Here is a 20,826-nt window from a genome sequence, read left to right as displayed (position 1 = left end):
CCCGAGACGCAGCCGGACACAAACAAAACTTCCCAACAGGCTGATATTGCTCAGCAGATGCTGCTCTTTTTATCTCTTCCCCATCAGAATTGAACCAATTCTCCAACAAAGGTTCTAGAGAGCACTGTGCTGCTGGAAATTGTGTCGATGACTCATTAGCTGGCACCTCTTTCCTCCCCTCACACACCACACAAGAGATTGAGGGACGATAGATACTAGTTCCCTTTCAGTCAAGCTTGGGGAAGAAATATTACATTGGTGAGGCCTCATCTGGAATACTGTGTCCAGTTTTGGGCCCCACACTACAAGAAGGATGTGGAAAAATTGGAAAGAGTCCAGCGGAGGGCAACAAAAATGATTAGGGGTCTGGAGCACATGACTTATGAGGAGAGGCTGAGGGAACTGGGATTGTTTAGTCTCCAGAAGAGAAGAATGAGGGGGGATTTGATAGCAGCCTTCAACTACCTGAAGGGGGGTTCCAAAGAGGATGGAGCTCGGCTGTTCTCAGTGGTGGCAGATGACAGAACAAGGAGCAATGGTCTCAAGTTGCGGTGGGGGAGGTCCAGGTTGGATATCAGGAAAAACTATTTCACTAGGAGGGTGGTGAAACACTGGAATGCGTTACCTAGGGAGGTGGTGGAGTCTCCTTCCTTGGAGGTTTTTAAGGCCCGGCTTGACAAAGCCCTGGCTGGGATGATTTAGCTGGGAATTGGTCCTGCTTTGAGCAGGGGGTTGGACTAGATGACCTCTTGAGGTCCCTTCCAACTCTGATATTCTATGATTCTATGATTCTATGAATATCCAAGCCTACCGGGCTGGTAACCAAAGAGGTCAAAAATGTCCATTTGGTGTCTGCATGTTCCACACACGCACATCCCACATTTACACTTGCAGTGTGACCAACTGCATACACCGGAATTTGAAAACGTGGTCCAAATACAGCAAGCCTTCAACTGCCTGAACCTGCATGGGCAACAAAACCTTCCAGCAGTAATGGACTTGCTGTAGTTTTCCACGAGCCTTTCACAGCTGGACACCTAAGCTCTCTGTTAAGCCACAAGGAATAGAAGAGTGACTCACAGTCCAGCTCCCCATTTGTGCCTCTCACCTGCTTGAGGATATTCTGGCCAGCTACGTTCTGGATGACAGCGGTGGAAGAGGAGGAGGATGGTGCAGAGCTGCCTGGAGAGCTGGTTACTGGCTTTGCAGTGGGGCTGGACGCTGCAGAGAGTGCTGTCACAGCGATACCTGCCTGTCCTGTCACAGATGCGCCTGGCCGTTGCACCTGCACTGGGCTGGTTTGGGCTTTCACTGGTACGGTCATAACAGCCTAATGTAAAAAGTGAAGGCAAAAGATGCATGGTCGCAGGCAAGACATTCACTTCCCCATTGTGCCCTTCTTGCCGGCACACTGTCCAAGAGGCCCGGGACCCTTCTCCCTGCCCTGACTCATATGCCTCCACTTGTCATGTCCCTCCTTGAAACGGTTCTTTAAGGCCTGGAAACACAGCTACCCCAAACCCTTATTGGCAAAGGTGTGTGCTGCCAAGTTTATTGGACCACAAATTTGTACCTACAACAGTTTCACCCCATTGAAACAGGCTGGTGCCCATACTCCAAGGTTGGGGATCGGGTGCAGGCCGTGGCTTGTGTCAGTGTCAATTTTTCCTTGGGTAACTTCTGAGTAGGTTAATCCATCCTTCTAAGGGCCCTGATCACGTGGTAAAAAAAATCACGTGGCTCTTTTCACAAGAAAAAGTGTCAAGCCTGCTGACCTAGCCAAATTCAAACCAGGTATAGTTAATGTTGCCCAACAAAAAACCTGACCCCATAACTTCAGAGGTGCTCTCTTCTATGTACCCTGTCCCCAGATGCACGCCCTTCTGTCCAAACCAACATCTTCTGCTCTCCCCTGACATTTGCTCATGGTCATCCTGCCACACACTTATCTTCTGCAGAACTGAATTTAACATCCTCCCTCCTGATCCACTCCCATTCACTACCTTCATTGATAGTCCACTACCTTCTGCCTCCTAGGCTCATAACCTTATTATCAGTGATTCCTCTCCTCCTTCTCCCCCTATATCCAGTTCCTTTGCTAAGCTCCATTACCACTTCATTATAATGAAAGTCTTCCCTTTGCCTACAGCCTCCACTGCTAAAGGTTTTGTCCTCTCTTTACTTTACCACTTAGTAATAATTTGTATTGCAGCAGCACCTAGCAACCCCAGCCAGGAATCAGAGCCCTATTGTGCTAGGTGCTGCGCAAACAGAACAAGACGACTGTCTGCTGCCCAAAAGAGCTTAGCCATCATTCATCACTGTAACCATCTCCTTTCTGGCCTCCCTATTTCTCCTTTCTGCAACCTCCAGTCTAAACCAAACATTGCTGCTAACCTCACTTTCCTCTCCTGTCACTGAGCATATCAGCCATATTCAATCTGAATCCCCTCACAGACAGGAAGCCACTTACTGCACTAAACACAAGGGTCTCACATGTTAACCCCAGGTCCCTACACAATCTTGTGTCTCCTGCTTTTTCTTCTCACCTATCTACTTCCCTCCATATTTTCCCATTCCCAGTTTTGTTCTCTCTGTACTGTGCTGCCTCTTAGCCCTGAAACAGTTTCCCCTCTTCTAAGTGCCTCTTAAATCCCTCCTTAAAACCCACTTCTTCCAGGAAGCCTTCTCCTCCCACCTTTCTTGAACTTCTGCTCTACTCTTTCCTTCATTTGGCTTGTCTGTCTTAGACTGTAAGTGCTTTGGGTCTTTTATGTTTGTAAACTTCTATGTAAATTTATGGTGCCATATAAGTGAGTGATAAGTAATACTAAGACTGTTATGCAGCGGTGCTGGTCTAGCATGGCTGATGTGCTTCACCTCAGATGAGATTGCTTATTAGCAGTTGGTGAGTGATTTATATATATCATCTCCAGAGTGCTACGGGATCTATCAGGGTGAAGAGTACTTGAGAGCTGGCTCACCATTTCTACATGGCTATTCTCACCTGCGATGGTACTTTTGTTTGTGTGGCTGTAGCACGGATCTGAGGCACCGATGCAGGTTGCTGCTGCTGCGTTACCACTGGGGTTTGCTGAGACACAGGTGGGAGGCTGGACTGCGCAGTGACCACTCGGACCTGCGGGAGTCCTGAGGCGGCGGCAGTATGGCTTACCACCCTGGTTGGAGGCGGCTGTGGCCCAGCCTGCGTCTGTGCACTCTGACCTGTGGAGAGCAGTGTCCCCAGCTGGGGCATGGGAGGAGATGACACCAAGAGAAGGCTATGGAGAAATGGAAAGTCAGTGGGTTAATGAAGCTATAAAGAAAGACAACAAGAGAGACCAACAGTGCCCACAGTTCATGCATTGAACTTGTTCTCTGCCGATACTGGAACATAAAGGAGTGCAGGGGAAACATTACCTTTGGCTTGGCTTAGCTGGCTCCGGTCCAACACTTGGAACAGTCTTGCTACCCACAGAGACTGGAGGAGGTGAAATGGGTGTCGCCGGCAAGGCCGGTGTGGTGGGCGTCACTGGCGTCACAGGGGTTGGTGGCATGCTGGAGTCACTGAGGCTCAGCTGGCTTGGCTCTGAAGTGCTGCTGGGGAACACTTTCACTGAACTCTCCTTGCTACTAGACTTCTGCAACAAAAGCACAACGGGAGTGAGGGGCCTTATGGAAACAAGCGCAGTAGTTCATTGCGCAGGGATATCGTGGGTGAGACCTTAAAAATGAAGGCACTTTTCTCTGTGCGGATGTAAATGAGCCCTTAAAGCACCTTCCACAAAAGCAGGACCTTGGGGTTAGAGGCTAATGATTCTCCTCCCTTCTCAATGTGGCACAGGGTGACAGCAGCTGTTTGGCTACTGGTGCTTTCAGGGGTGACTGCATTTCAGTAGTGGTGGATGTATGCAGATTTCTTCGTCTCCTATTTCCACTATGTCAGACAGCCCTAATAATCTCATATCTCCCGCTGCCAACTGGCTAGTTCGCTACCTGGAAATAATTTTGATCAAAAATTATTTAGTGCTAATCAAAAATGCTGGAGTGGAAGCCCTGGAGAACGAAGTCCTCTATTTAACCAGAGCTCAAGTACAGCACGGACAATGGCAGGACAAGCGTCACACACACCATCCTGCTAATGAGTCTCAACCTAGGGAAGGATGTATAATTCCATTTCATTGGCCTCTCTGCTGAGCCCACCACCACCGATGACTATTAGCACCCACTGTGGTGCGGATTTTGTAGCATGGACAATTGTCCACTGGGAACTGGACTGAGACTCACCAATTCATTCTCTATGTGTGAATGTAACTCCAACAGATGGTAATGATTTGAAGACCTATCAATGTGGACTGAATTTGAACCAACAGCCTCAAGCTGAAAAGTTCAGTGTCCCACTCTCAAAGCCATCCTATCCCCTGTATTCTTTGTACCACACACTTGCACAAAGCAACTTACTATCTTGGCTGGAGGTTTCGGTTTCTGCTGGAGGGCTTTCTTGGCCTTTGCTGCAGCAGCTTGAGCTTGGTGAATCCGTTCTGCAGACGGGAACAATTGGGGGACAATCCCCGAATAAAGAAAAACTGAGGCAGCAGACTTGACTGGCCATTCACCAACTTTAGATTGGTCTTGAGAGACACCACATCAAAAGTTGTCAGTTGCCAATCAACAAAAAATAAATCAGACTGAAAGACCTGAAAGTTTGGCCACGATGATGGAAATCCATGTGAAAAAAAATGTGCACAAAAACATAGATAATTGCACATGCATCTAAGACAGCTGTATGTACACCTGTATACATTTCTTGCACATGGATCACTACTTTTCTGGACAAACATTCAAGTCTTTCAACTTGATATATTATTCTATTGATCAGTGCTCAACAGCTAATGGTGTGGTGTCATAAACACCAGAAACTGACTAGAAAGGGAAGTGAAACCGACTATACTCATTTCATTACCCAAGATGAGCAAATAATAAACAGCACGAAAAATGAAAATTAGATTTTTAACATTTTCTAATTTCCAATAATGTAAGAGGTATGTCATAGATTCCAAGGCCAGAAGGGATCACTGTGATCAACAAGTCTAACCTCTTGTATAACACAGGCCAGAGAACTGCCTCAAAATAATACCGAGAGCAGATCTTTTAGAAAAACATCTGATCTTGATTTAAAAATTGTCAGGGATGGAGAATCCACCCACGACCCTGGGTAAAATGTTCCAATTATTCCACTGTTAAAAATCTGTGCCATATTTCCATTCTGAATTTGTCTAGCTTCAACTATCAACCAAAGGGTTGCATTATACCTTTCTTTGCTAGATTGAAGAGCCTGTTATTACATATTTATTCCTTTCCTTTGTTAAGCTAAATAGTGACCAATACAGAGGTAAAATAACCTCTCTGCTCCTACTCGAGATTCCCCTGTTTATGCATTCCAGGATCCCATTAGCTCTTCTGGGCAGGGCATAACATTGGGAAGCTCACTTTCAGCAGATTATCCGCCACAACCTCCAAATCATTTTCAGAGCCCCTGCTTCCCTAGTGCTGTATTAACAGGCCAGGACATTTTTAACCTGACACCAACCCTTTCAAATATTCATCTAGAGATTTTAAACAGAACTTTCAAGTGTCACAAACAAGTCCAATCCAGATGCTTCACGGCTCCCTACAGCAAGCACCTACCAAACTCCTCTTCACTCCTGTCCCGGTGCAGGTATATCCACAGTTTGCGTCCGATATCGTATTTCACACAGGGATCTTTCTCATAGTGTAGCCGGTCCAGGGCACCGCTCACAACTGTATTAACCTGAAAAACAGAACTCACAGTAAACTAAACGTGCCCAAACTTTGCCCAACCAATGGGCATGTTCACAAATGACAGGAATTTAAAGGCTGAACCTATCTGGCATAAAAATGGAAGCAATTATTAGCGAACCTCATTTGAACAAGGAGGTGCAGCTTTTGGAGAATACAGGTTCCAGCCTATGCTGCTGTTTGTCTACCCAGACCAAGATGAAGCTTCACATTGCGAGACCTTCAGCTCTGTAGCAAAGATGAGAACAGTATGAACTCTGTGGGCCACATTTGGCCTGCTAGCTGTAGTTTGACCATCCAAAGCCCAAAGGGGGTGCGGGTGCTGTAGCAGCCCCATGAAATGGTGTATACAGCTCCCATTTCCACCTCCATGAGCCACAAGGTACCGGGCCTTATGTCCATCACCAAATAGTGCCTATCTTCATCAGCGGATTTTTTAGGAAGGGATGGTGGTTTCTGAGGCTTAGAAATGGCAACCAGCCCTATATGGACTATTGTCTCATCCAACTTACTTGGGCACTGGTGACATCGGGAGCCAGGAACTGGGAATCTTTAAGCAGCTCACAGATTTCAGCACGTGTACCCTCTCCATTAGGAAGGCGGGCCGCAGCATCACGAACTGAGATAACAGGAAAACAAGGCTTAGTCAGGGCTCCAGCTGCAAATCTAGGCAGTTGGCTTCAAGCCCTTCAATTTATATTTTCTTGTTTTGTTTCTCCATCTTATTCACAGGCTCCCCATCATTGGCTCTTTCCTTTGACTGAGGAGAGCTTCCCATGGATACCTTCCCAGAACCCACTATACTGATACTGCATAGATGGCAAAGGGCAGCTCCAGTGCAACATGCAGCATCTTCAACTCCTGTGGGCTGGAGGGACTAACTCAGGGGTGCAAATTCTGGCTCTGCCACTCAACTTCAGCACCCAAACTTTGCAATACAGAGGGCCAATCTGGCAACCCGGAGCCCAAGAGCTGTACCTAATCTGCATATACTTTTCTATAATGGTTTAAAGCAAAATACCTTCGGCACTAACATTTGCTCCTGCTTGAAACTTCCCTCGTAAATCAATAGAGATTGTTTCAGCAACAGAAACCCACAACTGCTAAAGAATGTCTTCAAACTGTAATTACAGGGAGGGGCAGCTATGAGTCATGGCTATCTCTGCCTGTACTGTGGACTAAGCGTTCAGGCCTTCTGCCAGAAGACTTAACACTCCGCTTCATGAAGAGGCAGTACCATAGCGCATTCAGGCATGAGTTAAATTCCCATGGCTCATAGTTCCTAATAGGCTCTTTCCAAAACTAAGAACTGATCTGTAACGGATCCATATCCCTTTCTTCACTGAGCGTAAAAATGTAGAACAGAAACACTGTCAAATATGTTATCCATGGGAGCATTTGACAAGAGCCAGCTTTCTAGAAAGAAGTTGGATTCACCCCCACTCCACATCTTTCCATCAACTTCTGTCACTTCGGCTTCTGCAGTCCCTATTCTGTACTGCCTGAGTCCAGCATGTGCAGAATGCTGACACCCACCTTCTCATACACCTCACTCCACTTCACCCAACAATTCCCCTGGGGCCCCTTTATATCAGGATCCAGCCCAAAATACTTCTCCCCATTTCCAAACCTTCCATGGTTTCTTCCAATCAGCCTCAAGGACCTCATCTCTCTCCTTCTCTGCTTTCCTCCCCATTTCCTGTCTCTCTCTCTCTCTCAACTGTAAAAAACCATCTTCTCTTCTGCTGTTCCTGCCATCTGGAACAGCCTCCCTGAATCTCTCCAAGCTCCTTATCAGCTCCTCATCTGAAACATGTTTTTTCCTTGCCTATGTCACCCAATTCCCCATTCCTCCTGCTAAGATTTTGCTGTGTGAGGCAATTTGTATGAAATATTTTTTTAAATAAAAAAGCTGTATTTTGCAGAGGACACTGCCACCTTACCAAGAGACAAGATGGTAACATATGCAGGCCTGTCGGATCGCAGTAGAGAATGCTCCCGGGCTTTGTTCAGCGAGGTCTCCTTGTCAAACACTCCCTTCACAGGACCAACCACTGACTCAAAGCCATGCATGCGGAAGGTGAAGGCCTTGTGGGGCTGGCTGTAACGGTAGCGCTCCTGGATGTGGGGAGATGGGAGAGGACACAGCTCAGCAGGAGGTATATGGTGAAGGAAAAGGTCTTAGCACCTTTGACGATTAGCCATGTATCTAAAGAGCAGAGCATCTGCACTATAACTTGCATGAAGAATAATAGTCATTTCACCCTTCAGGGTGTGAGGCAGTACCAGTCAGGTCAGGAAGGAATATCTCCCATGATTCAATACCATGCACTATGAAGTGCACTAGGGGGTTTTAAGCCTCTCACTGAAGCATCTGACAACTGGTGCCCTTGGGTCCTAATTTAATACAACACCTCTTACACAAAGGATTATTTTTAATACAAATGAAATGTGTTGTGTTTAAATTGGCTAATCTCACAACCAGTTAGAGTCAAGGGGAGAGAGGAATGTGAAGTGTGGCAAAATATTAAGCTACTACACAAGTGTCAAATCATTTAGAGATTCCAAACATGAAAGGTGAATTCCACCAGCTTATTTCCTGTTTAGTGAATGGAGTCAGTATAGGTGACAGAAACCATATTACATCCAGGTGGCGAGGATTCTCATGCGAATGTATACCCCACCATTCTACCACACCTTAAGTGGCAAAGTGACCCGCTGCATACACGTCACACTGCTGAACACAAGCTGAGTATGAAGCCTACATATGGAAGAGGTGAATTGAAATTCTCCTAATGCACAGGCCCTTACATGGACTGCCAGCCTGTAAGACGCATTGAAACCAACATCTACTACAAACATCTTCTACACTGAATATTTCCTGGCATGTGCAACCATGCTCCACTGCCTGCAGGTGGATGGAATCAGACCTGCTCAAGAGTACCGATTAGGTGACCCTCAAGTGGTGGGAAGCTGCAACATGGATGCAAGCCTTAATATTACTGATTTGAATATATTCTCTCCTTTATCCCAAGTGGGAAGCACTAGTGTATGTAGAAATGAAAGTGTTGGGCTCAATTCTCAACGCAACATGCTTTAAGCCAGCAGCTGTGAAGCCCACGTGAAGGCAGCACAGATTTATTACAATTGTTCTCGTTTTCACTGTAAGTGGTTTGCAGAAGATATCGGACTCCTGTTCTAAATTATCCTACTTGCCAGATGACTTAACCACATGCACATTGAAACAAGGGTGGATTTCTCCCCTCACCTGTTCCTGGAAAACACGTTTCTCCTCCCCAGTGCTGGGACGGACCACGTAGTCAGTCCTTCTGAAACAAAGATTAGTGTCAGTCCTCAGTGACTACAGTCAAACTGCAGGTCCAAAGGATATCAAGCAGGACTAGCCACACACAGCCTACCTGCAAATGTGTCTCTCACAGGAGGAACAGATTCTGAATGAACCTACATTAATACAGAGCCTTTCATCTTTAAGGATCTCAAAGCATTCTTCAGATTGTATCCACAGAAAAGCAGCGTCATCTAAAGGTTAGAGCAGGGTTCTGGGAGTCAGGAGTCTTGGGTCCTATCCCCAGCTCTGCCAGTGAAATCCTATCTGGACTGTGGGAAAAGTCATGTCACCTCTCTGCACCCCCATTTATGCGTCAGTATTTGTACTTGTCTCACAACCTCCCTGTGAGGTAGATTTCTTAAAATACGTAGAGCTCTGAAACGAGGGAAGAGGTGCTACAGAAATGCACATGATCTGTAATACAGGGACCATCAAAATGCTGCTACTGCTAGGATGGAATGTAGCGTCTGTCTAACAAAGCACACTCAGACTACACAGAAATATATGACAAGAAGCAAAGAAGAATTTCCCACCTAACTGAAATGGTAGGGGGAATTTAAGGAGGAAGAGACTAAATTGCCAGAGTAGGAATTTGGCCAGGACAACAAACTACACCTGAGATCTGGAAACCCAGATGTGGCCTGTAGTGAAGATTCTATGGTCAGAAATGCACAAAAGGAGCACAGAGTCCAGCTCATGCTCCTGGTGCTGTACCGGCGCTGCAAGACTTACTGATAAAGGTCTGTTTATGTCATTAGTAAAGTCATCAGCAAAGATCTTGACTAAGTGGCCCTTACAGAAGCTTTACCAAGAGGAAGGACTGTATGTGGTGACGGCTGCTCCAGAAGCAGCGGTTCAGGCCCAGAGGCCTGGTGACTGAACCCCACAGCTTTAGTAGGCATCACAGGCCTGGGCTTTCAGGCTGCCTCATTGCTAAATACTTACACCCGGGGAATCGGTGTGGTGGCGTCTGAGCTGTCTTCATTTTCCTGTCAAGAAACAAAGAGAAATGTCAGCCTGTGATATCTGCTATTATCTGTGCTACAACCCCGCTGGTATCTGTGCTATGAAAGGAGAGACTGCCTCACCTTGAAAAACGTCTGGTCTTTGGTCTCCAACCAGAGCTGGAAGAGCGCTACCAGTTCCTTCTCGTGGTCTTGGGAAGAGCCTGGTACAAAAAGTCCAAGAAGAAAAACATGTTTAGGAGACATTCTTTATTCTTTATGGAGCCAGCACCCTCCTACCTGTGCATCCTGATCAGTTCCCACCACCTCCCCCACTCTGCATACATTCAGCTCCAGAGCAACTTCCACTTACAGATAAGTCACTCTCCAGACATACCATGATTACGCCAGAGTTAAATACATACAGGCTGTTCAGGAAGCCCTAGGTATCCCATAGGTGGGTACAGCAGTATAGTGAAGGAAGACAACAACAGTCAAGATCCAACTCCCCAAACTTCAGCAATGGCAAGCAAGATTGTGTGGGATAAGTGCATCTGATACTGACAGATGATCCTCTCTCAGTGCTCCAAGTGAACCCCAGGAAAGTGAAACCCAGTCCCCCAATCCCTGAGCAGAGAATTCCCACGCCAAAATTCTGAAGGGAGTGCAGGAGTACCTTCCTGAGTCCAAAGCTCACAATCGGTTTAAGCCTGTGAATATGAGCAAGAATCACTGTGGTTAAGGACAGGAAGTTTTGCCTGGTGGCTAGAGCACAGAACTAGATGTCAAGAGGTCTGGACCCTAATCCTGGCTCTGCCATTTACTTACTGACACCCTGGGCAAGCGTCTATCAAGCTATGCCTCAGTTCCCCCATCTGTACCAACACTGACCTGCCTCACAGAGGACTGAAGAGCTTAATTAATGTCTACAGAATACGTTGAGATCTTTGGGAGGAAGGCACTACGGAAGTGCAAACATGAAAAATGTTTTAGTCACGCTTGAAGGATGGAAGTGAAGGTCAACAACACAAAGAAAGATGTTCCATCCCCTCTGGCCACTTACTCTACATAGCTGTCCCATGTGTATCATTGAGTCTTTACTGGTGGCCCAGACAAGACTTCCTTCTCATCAGGCTTGCAGGTTATAGATGCCTTGCCATAGCTAACAGTAGAGAGAGTAGCTGACCACTGAAATTGCTGCTCTTCTCATTTCTCAAAGCTGCAGCCAATTGGGAAGGAAACACCCGGAGAAAACAACTGATCTTAACTATTTAGAAAAAATGGTATGAAAAAAGTTACCTACCAAGCAATTTCCACTGCTGAGTTTTTTCCTTGAATTCAACAAAGGGAGAAAAGCTGGAAGGAACATCTGCAATGGAAGAGACAAAGGCATTTCATGTCCATGTTCCACAGATGCCTTACAAAGGCACACATGCAAACTTTTACTACGGTCTTTCAAGCTGCAGTTAGTCTCATGATGAAAAATAAAGCACTCTAACAGATTAAGTCACTACATCTCTAAATATGGAGTTGACAAAGCAGGTCAGGGTGGCGGTGGAAACCTCAATAGATCAGAACTGAATACTGAGCCTCTCACTTATAGATTGCCAGTTTGAATCCTATTCAGAATAAAAGAGGCCAGAAGTGACCAGAAGTGGCTGCTCTTTGGCCAACATGAAATGAATTTGGGAAACATCAGCCCAGTTCCTAGTGAAAAATCCACATTGCAAAGACCATCCTCACAAATACTAGCTGTTCCCCTTTTAGAAGCCTCAGCTAAGGAACCAGGGACCAAATGAGCCATGGAGACTGAACTCTCTTTGTGCCCCCAGTGTTGGGATCTTAATGCAGGGCTGATAATGGACGAAGGCTGCACTGCCACTACCCAGGTCGTACCTGATCTGTGGATAATCAGAGAACTTCAGTTCCCAGGGCTCTTTCAGGCTCCTTTCACCAGCACTCAGTTCAACATACAAAGTTTATAAAGATATCAGGAACCAAGCACTGTGGTAACAGGATACAAAACAACTGCAACACCACTGAACTATGCTGCAGAACCCCTATCAGAGGTGCAAGCAACACTGGCAATGACTCGGTGCTTTTGTGAATTAATTGCTGACTGGGGTTAAAATACGGACCAGCGCAGATTAAAAATAATAATTTTGTTTGTACTGGAGTTTGAATAAGTGAGTTTTACCTCTGCTGTCACCTGTCAGATATTGCAGAGCAGGTAAAACCAGTTCTGACCAGTTAGAGGCAAAGGAGAACCAGCTATTCAGAGTGCTTGCAGGGGAAGACTGCCAATCCAGAACTTTATCCTCAAGCTGAAAAAGAAAACAAGATGCATTTATAGTGTCTTTCATACAAGCTCTAAAGGTTTAATATATAGAATTAATAGAATACACAGCAGAGCGAAAGAAAGGGTAGTCAAGAAAGAAAAAGATGTGACCAGCTGAATTGTGAAGAGAGACACACATAGGAGAAGGATGTGTCAGACAACAGAAGCTGCAGAGGAGAAAGCTCTTGCACCAATGTGAATGAAGGCTGCATATGTGAAAAACAAGTTGCTCCCCCCCTCATCTGTAGTTAATATATGAACAGGAAGAAAGGGAGAGAGAAGTTCTACAGTCAGATGGGTTCAAATTTATTATGAATGATGCAAAAGTTCACTTCCCCTGAGTTTATGTAACACATGTTTAAAACCAAGAAGGGCATCTAAAGACTTGTTCGTTTGATTCGGGTGGAATCACGGACGTGTAACTAGCACAAAATTCCCTAATTTTGCTGAGTCTAGAAAGACTTCTACAAAGAAGTATCAATTAGTAGATCCTTACCACAGAGAGACTAGCAGGTCCTTCTAGAAGGAGGATCTCCAGAAGGAGAGAGAAGAAGCTGGAAGAGATTTCATTTACTCCAAGGCATGGCTTGATCTCTTCAAGAGGTCTTTGAATGAAGAAAAACACAAAATGTTAAATAAATTGGATTTAATAACATTTTACCAGCATTTCACACACACACAGAAATGAGGATCAATGCTATATAATTACATAAGCTTATGCACCACAAGCTGCACGGAGCAGAGGCGAGCAGCCTCCTGTATGGTTCCCCCCAAAATTATAAAGGGGAAAAGGCTCGTAACCAAAGGAGACAGCTGTCACTTTCCCCCAATAATGATGAAAGAGTGAAGAGCTGCTAAGCATGGGTTAGGGCCAGACACAGTACAGGCAAAGGCTGTTCCATAGCTCTGCCAATGAACCTCTGTCTCGAGCTACAGCGCATCTACTCCAGCTCTGGAAACTGTACAGAGCTTTGCCAATGCACCTCAGTCAATCCACTGAACCCCACCATCATTTGACTTGAGAAGCTTTGTGACTAGTTGTATTAAAGAATGCTCCTGGTTCAGTTTACCAAATGGACTCTGTATCTCAGGTGTAAGGTCCCAAGCATCAAATGAACTTAAATTTTCACAGTGCCCTATCTCCAAATCAACTTTTAATCATGTTGTAACTGGGATTCCTGACTTGATTATACTGGGCCTGCTGGTGGGGTCCTTAAGAACTGCACACACAGTAGGAGGCACATTTTCGAACCATGGTCTATGCTTTCCCATCCCATTTCTTCCCAGAACGAGGTGTTATGGGGATTATTTTGGAGTTTCTGACAAAATAAGGGATTATTTCCACCCCATTTATCCATTTTTGCTTAACAATTGTAGTTATATAAAATAGCTTGTAACAGGGAGGACTGATTCTGAGGGAAGGCCATTAGCTCTAATGCACATGCTGCACCACACTCAATGGGGTGCAGTCTGGATGAAAGCTAAACACAGCAGATGCCTTTTAAAAAAAGTTATTGGTGGGTGCAGGCACCTTCCCTGATCTGGAGCTATATCTCCACTATGACCTACACATGGGATTCCCAGCTTGCCTACCGATACTAGCTTGTTGAGAACTAGCGAGAGTATAAAAAGTAGTTTAGCTGCAATAGCTTAGTCATGTAAATACATACAGGTGATTCAGGTGGGTTTGTGCTCAGCATGGCTTACCCATGCCACTGCTTTCGCTGCTCATGCTATCGTGGCTATACTACTATTTATACTCATGCTAGCTCTCAATGAGCTAATGCGAGTGTGTGTTTGTGAGCTGGAAATCATGTCCTTAGCTTGTAGTATAGATATAGCCTGTCTCACTCACTCTCTTTCACACCCACACACCCCTCTATTCACTTTCTGGAAACCACTTACTCTTCTTTAACAGCTGACAGAGCAATGGGAGATGGGTCCTGTGATATTGGGGGGATTCCATCAGCGTTGCTAAAGGAGTCGGCCAAATCTTCCACCTCGGATTTAATCACCTTCAACTTTTTTTTCTTCTTTTCTTCCTTTTCTTTCACCTTCTTCTTCATGATGGCAAGGTCAAACAAGGCTTTGGATAAAAGGAGACAGAACAAATCTCAGTGAAACATTTCAGTGTATAACATTAGGGATCAGAAATGAACTAGATACTCAATTATGTATTTGGAAATGTATTTAACATGCATTTAATTCTACCATCAAATTATTCCACTGGAATCGAGATTAACTTTTTGGAGCAAGTGACTATTTTTATATCTTTATAGGTGTTTGTATAACATTACACATATCCCCATATAACAGCAGCTCGCCCAAAACTGCTGCAAGATAAGCAGTCATTGCCACAGGGCACTTATTCAATCTTCTGCATTATTTGTAGGGAGATTCCACAGGAAATCCCCCTCTCTTCCTTTCAGTGCAATGCTCTTGACTAGAGAAACTCTTTAGTTGGGGAAAGGGATGTTTAAATAATATGGGAAATTTGAGATTGGGAGGACTGGTGTATTTACCTAGATCAGTAGTTCCCAAACTTTAACAACCTGTGAACCCCTTTCACTAAAATGTCAAGTCTCACGAACCCCCTCCTAAAAATGAATATTTCAAGCGATTTTCTCCTTTATCCTGAGCATAAAATATAAAAGCAGTGATCTTGGAAATATAAAATTTGTTTTTCTGACATGCTTATTACACACTAATAATTATTATTTATCATTACAGTATTTTTATTACATTATGAAAATGGCAACACTCTTCCAAGATCTCACTTTCGTAGCTTGTAGCACTTTGAATAAGCCTGTTATAAGACAAGGCTCCTATGTTTTATCAAGGAGTATCAGATGCGAAACAGCGTGAAGGTATTTAAGAAGCCAACTCAAAACATTCCTCCTACACAAGCATTCAGGACTTGGGCAGTCCAGGCAAACAATGCATGCTACAACAAAACTTAAACTTGTTCTTCATAATAATTTTAAAAACAGCAAAAAATATCCACCTCCCTTTCCATTGCTTATAAGGAGTCTTGAAGTTGAAATCTCCTCATTGTGATAGATATGCTTGCTTTGATCTGCTTAGCTCTCGGAAGTCCAGGGGCTCCAGGCTATTGGTCCTTTGCTGCCCGGGGTCCCTAGGGACAGCTCTGTCCGCCAGTAGGGAATTTTCCCCCGGAGAACCCCCTGTAACATTTCATGAACCCCCAGGGGTTCATGAACCCCCGTTTGGGAACCACTGACCTAGATATCTAACACGCCACATATTGCACTTACCCTCAGCTTTTCTTGTGCACATAATCTCCTGTGTCTACACTATTTAGATCCAATAGCCTACCAAGTAATCATTAAATTAGGGTTATTTCCACAAAGGAAATTTTTTCCAGACCCAAATCTATAGCTATGTTTATTTTTCCTAATATTCTGAGCTGTTTATTGGTAAGAGACAAACTGTACTGTAAGTTGATGGACAACCAACCACTCTCCTTCCCTCTGTAGAGCTGCAGCAACAGAAAGCCCAAGGGACACATCCCCATGACAACACTGCACCCAAGTCACTGACCTGCCAAGGAGCCCTTCCGGCCAGCATTCACACGGGTCATGATGTCATCAAGAGTCAGGTCCCCTGTCACTAGGTCAGGGTGGTCCTACACAGGACAAAGAGGGATAGGGGAAAGAGGCACCGGAGAAAAAGGGAAGGGTGTTAAATTAACGAAGAGGCCATGGCAGAGAACTTATCTGTGGATTGCCTACAGCAACTCAACTTACTGAAGGTGAACCGAGGAAACTACTTAACCCTTGTGACACTCTGTACCTCAAAGCAGCCCCCTGGAACCTCCATATTCACCCCGTCATATAATTATGATATAGTTCAGGGGTTGGCAACCTTTCAGAAGTGGTGTGCCAAGTCTTCGTTTATTCACTCTAATTTAAGGTTTCACATGCCAGTAATACATTTTAACGTTTTTAAAAGGTCTCTTTCTATAAGTCTATACTATATAACTAAACTATTGTTGTATAAGAAGCTTCATTTAAAATTAAATTAAAATGCAGAGCCCCCTGGACCGGTGGCCAGTACCCGGGCAGTGTGAGTGCCATTGAAAATCAGCTCGCGTGCCGCCTTTGGCACACGTACCATAGGTTGCCTACCCCTGATATAGTTCATACAAGCATGGCATATAGTCCACAGACAACATTTAGTCTCCCCATAACACATCACTGGTGAGTTCTAGAAGACCTCTGTAGATGTCAGCATAAAAGACAAAAGGTAAATATCCATGTAGACTTAACTGTAGGGCATGATAAAGGTTAAACTGTGGTTATGCTTTGACAAGTGACAAAGCCCTTATGAGTTCCAGATGTATTCTCTCCCTACGATCCCAAATCAAACTGCAGTTTAGAACTCAAACATTTAACTCCTGACATCTCAATCCTGGCACTTTCAGGGACCACACCTGCAAAGCCATAACTCCCCAACATTCTGGGATTTGGAAACCAAGATGAATTTTATTTCTTCCATCCTCAAAGATTCCAAAGCCACAACCTAGCTGACAATTTTGCTGAGGATGCATGAGGAAGGATAGAATTTCACTTGGGTCTCCCCATAGCTGTTTTGACTTTGCAGGGCTGAAAGAGGTAAAAACTTTTCATTGTGGGGGAAAAGGCAGATATGACAGATGGAAAGTAGAAGGGCTGTATGAGAAGGGGCCCTAAGAAATTATTGTAATTTTACTAGCCATAACTGCACTATACCTTACAGCTGACGGACAAGCTAAAAAACAAACAGAGGTAATCCCCAGCCCCACGTTTCCTAGGTGTCTTACAGGCTGACGTTTCCGTTTCTCATGATGCTTCTTCAGCATCACCTTCAGGTCATTCTCCCCAAAATCAAGTTTATCTGGAATGAAATAAATCCAAGAAAAACTATTACCAGAATTCCCTGTCAGTCTGTTATTACAGTAATTTAACATACCTTTTCCTCATCCATCCCCACCTTCAACAATCTTCAAGTTTTAATAGCTAAATGCTACTTGACAGCTTGAAATTCAGTCTGTGACCCCACCAGACCAGATCATGAAAAGCCACCACAACACTTTCTTATCCAGCTTTTCTTGGTGGTTTTCTTGGGAGTAGTGTGTAAGAGGAGTGTGCAGCTTTGACTAGACAACCCTAAGATTAGCTCCCTTGATATATAGTAATACTGTTCAACTTGCATTATGGGGTACTGCTTTATCCATTAGAGAGTGAACAATGATGAACATACACATTACAACAACAGAGAGGAAGGATGGCTGTGTGTTAAAATATTAGCTTGCCTCAACAGAAAGGAGGGAACCGGAAGGAGTATATCTAGAGACCTCATGGATCAAGAAGAAAGTGAAGCATTACAAAAGATCACGTTCATGACGTCCTTGACTTTCAGTACTTGACTTTCCAGAAGGGACTGGCAGAAATCACCCTTCCTGAATAATGCTATGTCTATACTAGAGAGCTTACAGCAGCACAGCTGTACTGATGCAGCTGCATCGCTGTAAGATCTCTTGTGTAGCCACTCTAAGCCGATGGGAGAGAGCTCTCCCGTTGACATACTGCTGTGCACGCTACCATTTACACCGGCAAAACTTGTGTCACTTGGGGAGAGGTGTGGAGGGGAGCATGTTTCACACCTTTGAGTGACAGAAGTTTTGCCGACATACGTGGTAGGGTAGAGATGGCCTAAGTAGCTCCAAGCACCTCCTCACTACTTCACTTGTGCCTTTGCTCAGTTCTCACCTGCTGTTTTCATATCCAGCGTTGACAAGGTGGGGATCACTCTGAGGGGAAGAGCTGGACTCGGGCAATGTGCTGGAGAATTTGGAAGCCAGGAACTTAGATCTGAGAAAACAGACAATTGTAAATTCAATTTTATTTCTACAGGGAATGCTGCCCAAATAGCCAATTAATTCTATCCCCAGGGTTCAAAGGAGCCATGCCAATGAAACATGAATCCAATAGCTACTTTTCTGTCAAAAAGACACTCTCCCCATGCCCTCACTTTCCTGGCAGCTTCCTTTCCACCAACTGGACGGGTTATTTAAACAGCCATGAAAAGCAGACCTGAATTAGAGGAACAGTGGTTTAATAGCAACAGAGGGTCCCTGTGGCACCTTTGAGACTAACAGAAGTACTGGGAGCGTAAGTTTTCGTGGGTAAGAACCTCACTTCTTCAGATGCAAGAAGTGAGGTTCTTACCCACGAAAGCTTACGCTCCCAGTACTTCTGTTAGTCTCAAAGGTGCCACAGGGACCCTCTGTTGCTTTTTACAGATTCAGACTAACACGGCTACCCCTCTGATACTTGACACAGTGGTTTAATAGTTAGTCTGGTAGTTGAGTCTCAGTGCTAATCCCAACACTGATATGGATGCTGTGCATGGTTTTGTCCAAGTCACTTCATCTTTGCATGAATACTTCAATTTCCCTATCTATAAATGGGGATAATGATTCTTATCTCCTTAACAGCAGTATTGTGAAGCATTATTAATAAAATTTTGTGTAGAGCTCTGAAAAAAATAAGGTGTTATTGATTCCACCTGCAAATAAACAGTCTGAGTATCTACCCCAGGACAAGCAGGAGAACCATGGTCCACCCACTTCCCAACCTGCACGAACACACAAAAGACTGTCAGGGAAAGAAAACATATGAACTTTAAGAGCAAATAAAGGTGATTGTTTCTGTGATGTGCACTCCTATCCACTAGGAACCTGACTCTGAACCACCACCTAGGCGTAAAGTGTGTCAGAAGGTGGTAACCATTGATTACTACCATCTTGGACAGGACTGGAACCAGGAACCCAGAGTTGCAAGTCTGTATTATTAGTTATCCATCAGTTCCCCGAGCCATCCATTGCACTGTGTAAGGCAAGTTTATGTCAGAAAGATATTAAGGATTTATTCTTCTTCAATAAAAAGTAAAATTCCTAGGAAATTGGGAAAGTCATTATATCCAGTTCTGGCATCAAGGCCAAAGGAGGCTTTCAACTGTGCCAGTATCTGCAGAGGGCTTTCCAGCCCAGCCCACACCCCAATCTCTCATGCTATTCCGGGAACACACTGGCTACATTACCTTCTTCATCAGAGGATAAGGTGGTGTCTCCACATTCCTCCTTCACCTCCCTTAGGACCTTCAGGTAGCGCTGATGTGTCCGTCTATCCCGTTCTTCTGGGCCACATGGAGGGGATGGGTATTTTTTCTTAAGGGTCAGATCAGGGCCACCTTTTTTAGCCAGATCGAGCAGGTGCTGAAGTAAAGAGACAGACATCTACAACACAGGGCAGACTCTGGGATGCAGAGTCCAGCTTTGTGGGGAAGGAGTAACTTATACACACCTACAGGTCAATTTAATTAGTTTAAAAATTATAACATATCATCATTACATGGTTGCTGGTATCACCTACCCAGTTCTTTATAAGCTAACTAACAGCATTCTAGTATTTAGTATGCAGGGAATCCCAAAAAGTATGCCAGTACTTAATAAAGGGGAAGTCTAAAAACTGATTGTATTCCTGCATCGCTTTCCATTCTCATTATCCCTTATTCTCATTCTATATGATCCATTTTGTCAAGAACAGGCTAGTCATTGTTCGGAAGAGCACCTGAAGAGGTTTGCACCCCATGAAGCTTAACACAGATTTGGAACACTGGCTTTAAATAAACAGGTGAGGAAAATATCCTTCAAAAGAAAAATGAAAAAGTAGTTTAACCCTTGGGATAACAAAGAAGAGAGATCTGTCCCACATGAAAACCCCACCTCCCAGCTACCATTCCCATCCTTAATGTAAGAACTCCCCTCCCACTCAATAGGTGGAACACTTCAGTCTCCCTGACTATCTAACCTTAGCCAGAAGCCACTATCATGGCATGTAGCCCAGTAATTATATGCCTCCAGCCTAAATTGCTGTTGTGACATCTCCTCTCTCTGATTCCTGGCCTGAGGGACAGGCAAGTTGCTTCAGGAGCACAGACCGAGTGATCTTCCCAGTAGAGCAGGGTAGGAGTGCCCCTTCATGAGTCCAGACCTGCTCTACCTGCCAGCGGCAAGAAACTCTCCCTACTCCTTACCACAGTACCTCCACTGCACTGTCTAGTTTGACTCAAACTGCAGCTTCCAAGGACTACTTCTTCAAGAGATAGTGAAGTTTAATTGGTTTCTGTAAAACGCTTTGAGATCCTCAGATTAAAGGTCCAGGAGTCACATAGTTAATTAAGGACTGCCTAAGAAAGGTGAGGCTATTGACTAATAGCAGAAGTGGCGACGTCATTACAAATAAATGGTTTATTTGGAAGTCAGTTCCTTTTTCCTTACCTACCAAGAGACTCAAGTTCAGGTTCTGGGT

The 20,826-nt window shown here is 44.7% G+C and overlaps 1 protein-coding gene across 2 annotated transcripts in view; it reads right to left on the bottom strand.

Annotated features, from left to right (window-relative positions):
* The window catches only part of NFRKB (nuclear factor related to kappaB binding protein), a 35,495-nt gene that overhangs the window by 8,453 nt on the left and 6,216 nt on the right, over positions 1 to 20,826 (bottom strand). Inside the window, exons 7-24 of one of the 2 annotated variants that reach the window (XM_054005368.1) lie at positions 19,556 to 19,730; positions 18,223 to 18,324; positions 17,274 to 17,347; positions 16,013 to 16,097; positions 14,357 to 14,537; positions 12,948 to 13,056; positions 12,311 to 12,437; positions 11,417 to 11,482; positions 10,258 to 10,337; positions 10,115 to 10,158; positions 9,089 to 9,149; positions 7,764 to 7,938; positions 6,333 to 6,439; positions 5,689 to 5,812; positions 4,462 to 4,541; positions 3,421 to 3,641; positions 3,008 to 3,281; positions 1,109 to 1,330 (exon numbers count right to left, since the gene is read on the bottom strand). In XM_054005368.1, coding sequence (XP_053861343.1) covers positions 1,109 to 1,330; positions 3,008 to 3,281; positions 3,421 to 3,641; positions 4,462 to 4,541; positions 5,689 to 5,812; positions 6,333 to 6,439; positions 7,764 to 7,938; positions 9,089 to 9,149; positions 10,115 to 10,158; positions 10,258 to 10,337; positions 11,417 to 11,482; positions 12,311 to 12,437; positions 12,948 to 13,056; positions 14,357 to 14,537; positions 16,013 to 16,097; positions 17,274 to 17,347; positions 18,223 to 18,324; positions 19,556 to 19,730 — 2,307 coding nt within the window. The remainder of the gene's footprint in view (positions 1 to 1,108; positions 1,331 to 3,007; positions 3,282 to 3,420; positions 3,642 to 4,461; positions 4,542 to 5,688; positions 5,813 to 6,332; positions 6,440 to 7,763; positions 7,939 to 9,088; positions 9,150 to 10,114; positions 10,159 to 10,257; positions 10,338 to 11,416; positions 11,483 to 12,310; positions 12,438 to 12,947; positions 13,057 to 14,356; positions 14,538 to 16,012; positions 16,098 to 17,273; positions 17,348 to 18,222; positions 18,325 to 19,555; positions 19,731 to 20,826) is intronic. The other variant, XM_054005369.1, reaches the window with a different exon arrangement.

The sequence above is a fragment of the Malaclemys terrapin genome, chromosome 15 (assembly GCF_027887155.1).
Source record: "Malaclemys terrapin pileata isolate rMalTer1 chromosome 15, rMalTer1.hap1, whole genome shotgun sequence".
NCBI lineage: Eukaryota > Metazoa > Chordata > Testudines > Emydidae > Malaclemys > Malaclemys terrapin.
The sequence above is the reverse complement of the archived record's forward strand: the minus strand, read 5'-3'. Positions and strand labels throughout refer to the sequence as shown.